Source organism: Micromesistius poutassou (genome assembly GCF_964030765.1).
Source record: "Micromesistius poutassou genome assembly, chromosome: 20".
NCBI lineage: Eukaryota > Metazoa > Chordata > Actinopteri > Gadiformes > Gadidae > Micromesistius > Micromesistius poutassou.
In genome coordinates this window covers 8,958,027-8,961,356 of record NC_140290.1, presented here as the reverse complement: position 1 = coordinate 8,961,356, position 3,330 = coordinate 8,958,027, and the positions used below count along the sequence as shown (strand labels likewise).

General features: G+C 49.5%; 1 protein-coding gene across 1 annotated transcript; it reads right to left on the bottom strand.

Moving 5' to 3' along the window:
* Window positions 1–897: 897 nt before the first annotated feature.
* On the bottom strand, window positions 898–3,071 carry LOC311365545 (riboflavin transporter 2-like; the record flags this gene model as incomplete). The annotated part of the gene is made up of 3 exons (XM_084485107.1): window positions 898–1,107; window positions 1,658–1,781; window positions 2,065–3,071. 3 exons carry the CDS (start codon window positions 3,069–3,071, stop codon window positions 898–900), a joined length of 1,341 nt encoding a protein of 446 aa, XP_084341233.1.
* Between the last annotated feature and the right edge of the window lie 259 nt (window positions 3,072–3,330).

Below are 3,330 nucleotides of genomic sequence, written 5' to 3'. Positions count from 1 at the left end.
GAGTATGCAGAGTTCAGTGAGGCAAACAAAAACAAATTTTTTTTCTTTGTATTTGTACCACGTTGGTCATTTTAATGTTGATTTTAAATGATCTTACACACTTAATTACATTGATACTTCATAACGGTCACCAATTTATGCATTGCACGGTCTTGCTGTGCGTGTAAAGTTGTGTTGTTTGTTTTCGAGCTGGTTTGCTAAAGAGGCTAATGTAGCTAACAATAACAATGACCAGCGATGACATGACACAATCACAAAGATGAACGGGAACGCTATAAGTGCTACGAGACAGGAAATTACGTCACAAGTGCAACTCGTAAGGCTGGTGTACGAGGCATCTGGAACACACCATTAAATCAGGGTAGACCTCAGATTTACTTTGATTGGCCCGTTGGAGGGGTAGATGAAAGATAAAATTCCCTTGCATTAATTATTTTTCCTCACATTTCCTCCTGTGAGACCGTGTATAACGAATGTCATGATGTTTCTAAGAAGATTGCTTCCACCCAAAATTACCGCAATAAAAGAAAATACATTAAAAAGTATATTGTGTACACAATATTTACACAGATTTAATGTTTTTGGCATAAAGTCTATGCTGTTCAAAAGTTTAAAGTCATTTATTTACATTCACTTGCATTTCTATTTACAATTTTCTTGTCAATTTACATTGACACTGACAGGTAAACCGTGTGGAAGCTGTCTTTGTGCTGGTTGGCTCTCCTGTACAACCCGTTTCATTTAGCCACTGACAAACAGTGACAAACTCAGTCTGGTCTGCAGACCAGACTGAGGGGTTTGGGGTCTTGAGGGGTCTTAACATATTATATAGCCTTAAGTTTAGTAGGCTATTGGCCATGTGTGGTTTCCATTGCTGTTGGCAATAAATATCTTTATTCACGGGCATTTTGAATTGCATGGGTCCCCAGAAGAAAATAAGCTATACACGCTGACTAAAGGAAACATTGTGACGGCCCCTAACAAGGAGCCCAGCTGCACTACAGCGCCGCACCACACGAGGGCGCTGTGTCCTTCGTCGCGCAGAATCACTCCAATGATCACTTTTACATAGGACAGAGTGAGGACAAAAACAATCGAGGCACACACCTGTTGAACAGAAGACAAGATGGGTGAGTTTCATTGCATGTGTCCATCAAATGAGATGGAAATAATGGCCCTTAATTTAATTGCTGTAATAGCAGGTTATGCCAGATTTTCCATCAACAGTATTGGGTAACGTGAAGGTAATTAAATACTGTTGATTCTGGTTAACCGGCATATTTGCTAAAAAATAAGGGCACATAAATCACAGTTATACACTGCTAAAGCATTCATCCGAATAGGGTGAACCTAATTTTGTTCTTTAACTTTAAAACCCTGGTACAAAATTCATACCAGGTTTGAGGTTGATTAGTTATAACATAAACCCGCTTCTATCTGGGAGAGTCCACCCAGATGTAGAATGAAGAGATTCAGCCTCCCAGTTGGTACAGTCCATTAGGCAGGTAATCTATCCATCCTACACCTGGGTGGACACTCCCACTTATGATGTCCCCAGGTGATAGCTGACCGATTGGCCTCATACCTGGTGGTAACGTAGGGGCCCTTTAAAGCAGAGCAACAGAGTACATGAGGCCTGACACAACATTAGACTCACGATGAGGACTGCTCCCGAGGTGTCGTGGACTAGCAGCGGACAGGGGCTCAGTGCAGCCATGCTGATGATGTACGCTGCAACACCGGTGCCCACGCACGTTAGCACTCCCATCAACAGCAGCGACCTACGTGAGCAGAAACAAACATCTCATGGACTGTTTACGTCCTCTTTGATTAATTCATTCAACACAGTAATCATTGTTTATGTTGACACCAGTGTGTGATGTTGTGTAGCCATTATAAGCCATTTCAAAATTGACACTATAGTGACGTGACACATTTTTGGTCCATTTGTCAACCCAGACGTATCATGGATCAGCCTACCAGTTAACCGTCCACTAGGTAGGCTGGTACCAGGGTGATCTACCTATCAGGTTCGTGCAAAACCACAATGCGATCTGGCTTTACCTTATTGGGAAGAAAACGGCGATGAAACAGGCCAGGGGGTTGGCCACGGCGGCCATGGTGGCGGACAGGTGATAGGCTTTGTTCCCGTAGGGCAGGCATGAGTAGGACTGCACGGACGGCACCACCACGTTGGTCAGGGCGTTGACCCACGCAAGGACGCCAAAGATGTACAGCACCTCGCTCCAGCTGTAGGCCCCCGTGCCGAAGCCGCTCCTGGGCTTGACGTTGACCGCTCTGAACGAATCCGTCCTCACGGCGCCCTGCTCTGAAGCGCGTGACTTGCCTCCATGGGTTGCCTTGACGCCATTGGTGTACTCGCCGTTCCGGCGCTCCCGGGCCACGGCTGGGTGGTGGTTGAGGAGCAGGAACGCCGTCAGGCACACCAGCATCATGGCGCTCAGGAAATAGAAGAAAACCTCAGGCGAGAAGTTGGCCGGCTGGTACCAGGCCTCCAGCTCGTTGGCGGCGGCGGTCCGGTTGGTGGCCCACGCGGCCGCGGTGACGTTGACGCAGTCCACCACCCCCACCCCCTGCACCAGGGCCACCAGCGCCGGCAGCAGGCCACTCAGGCCCTCGCCGATGTAGTATGTGGTGAGGTACTGCGGCTTGAGGCGCATCATGAAGGGCAGGAAGGTGACAGAGGAGGTGCAGTCAACGGTGGACAGGAAGAAGGTGAGCACCAGGAGAGCCACGCTGCGCGGGGCCCCCGCCACCACCGTGGTCTCCTTCCAGAAGAGGGCCAGCAGGAGGGAGGCCACCGTGCCCACGCTGATGATGAAGTAGATGACGGCCGTCTCGTTGACCTTCCCCGGCTGGAAGCGGTGCATGAGGGTGACAAAGAGGGGCCCCACGTTGGCCATCTGGATGAGGACCGACAGGTAGGAGGGCAGGTACCAGCCCTCTGGGATCTGGGGCACCAGCAGGGGCAGCTCCACCCACAGACCGTTGATGGAAACCCAGGAACCCATGCCCAGCAGGCAGGCCAGCAGGTGGGTGAACAGGGACATGCTGAAGGAAGAGGTCACCACGGGTGAAATACAACTTTCCTAGATGGGAGGAAAGACCTTTCGTCAGGCATATACTGATTGGGGGTGAGGGAATCTTGCCAACGGATGCAAGTGCCCTTTCGCTGGGAGTAGGGGACCGGAAACACTAGACTTTCCTGCATAATACAATGCATAGTGTGTCCAAGTTACCACAGGCTGCACAAGGATTGCGTTGAGGAAAGGCTGGTTCTCAGTATGCATACGTGTGTCTACTTGCAGA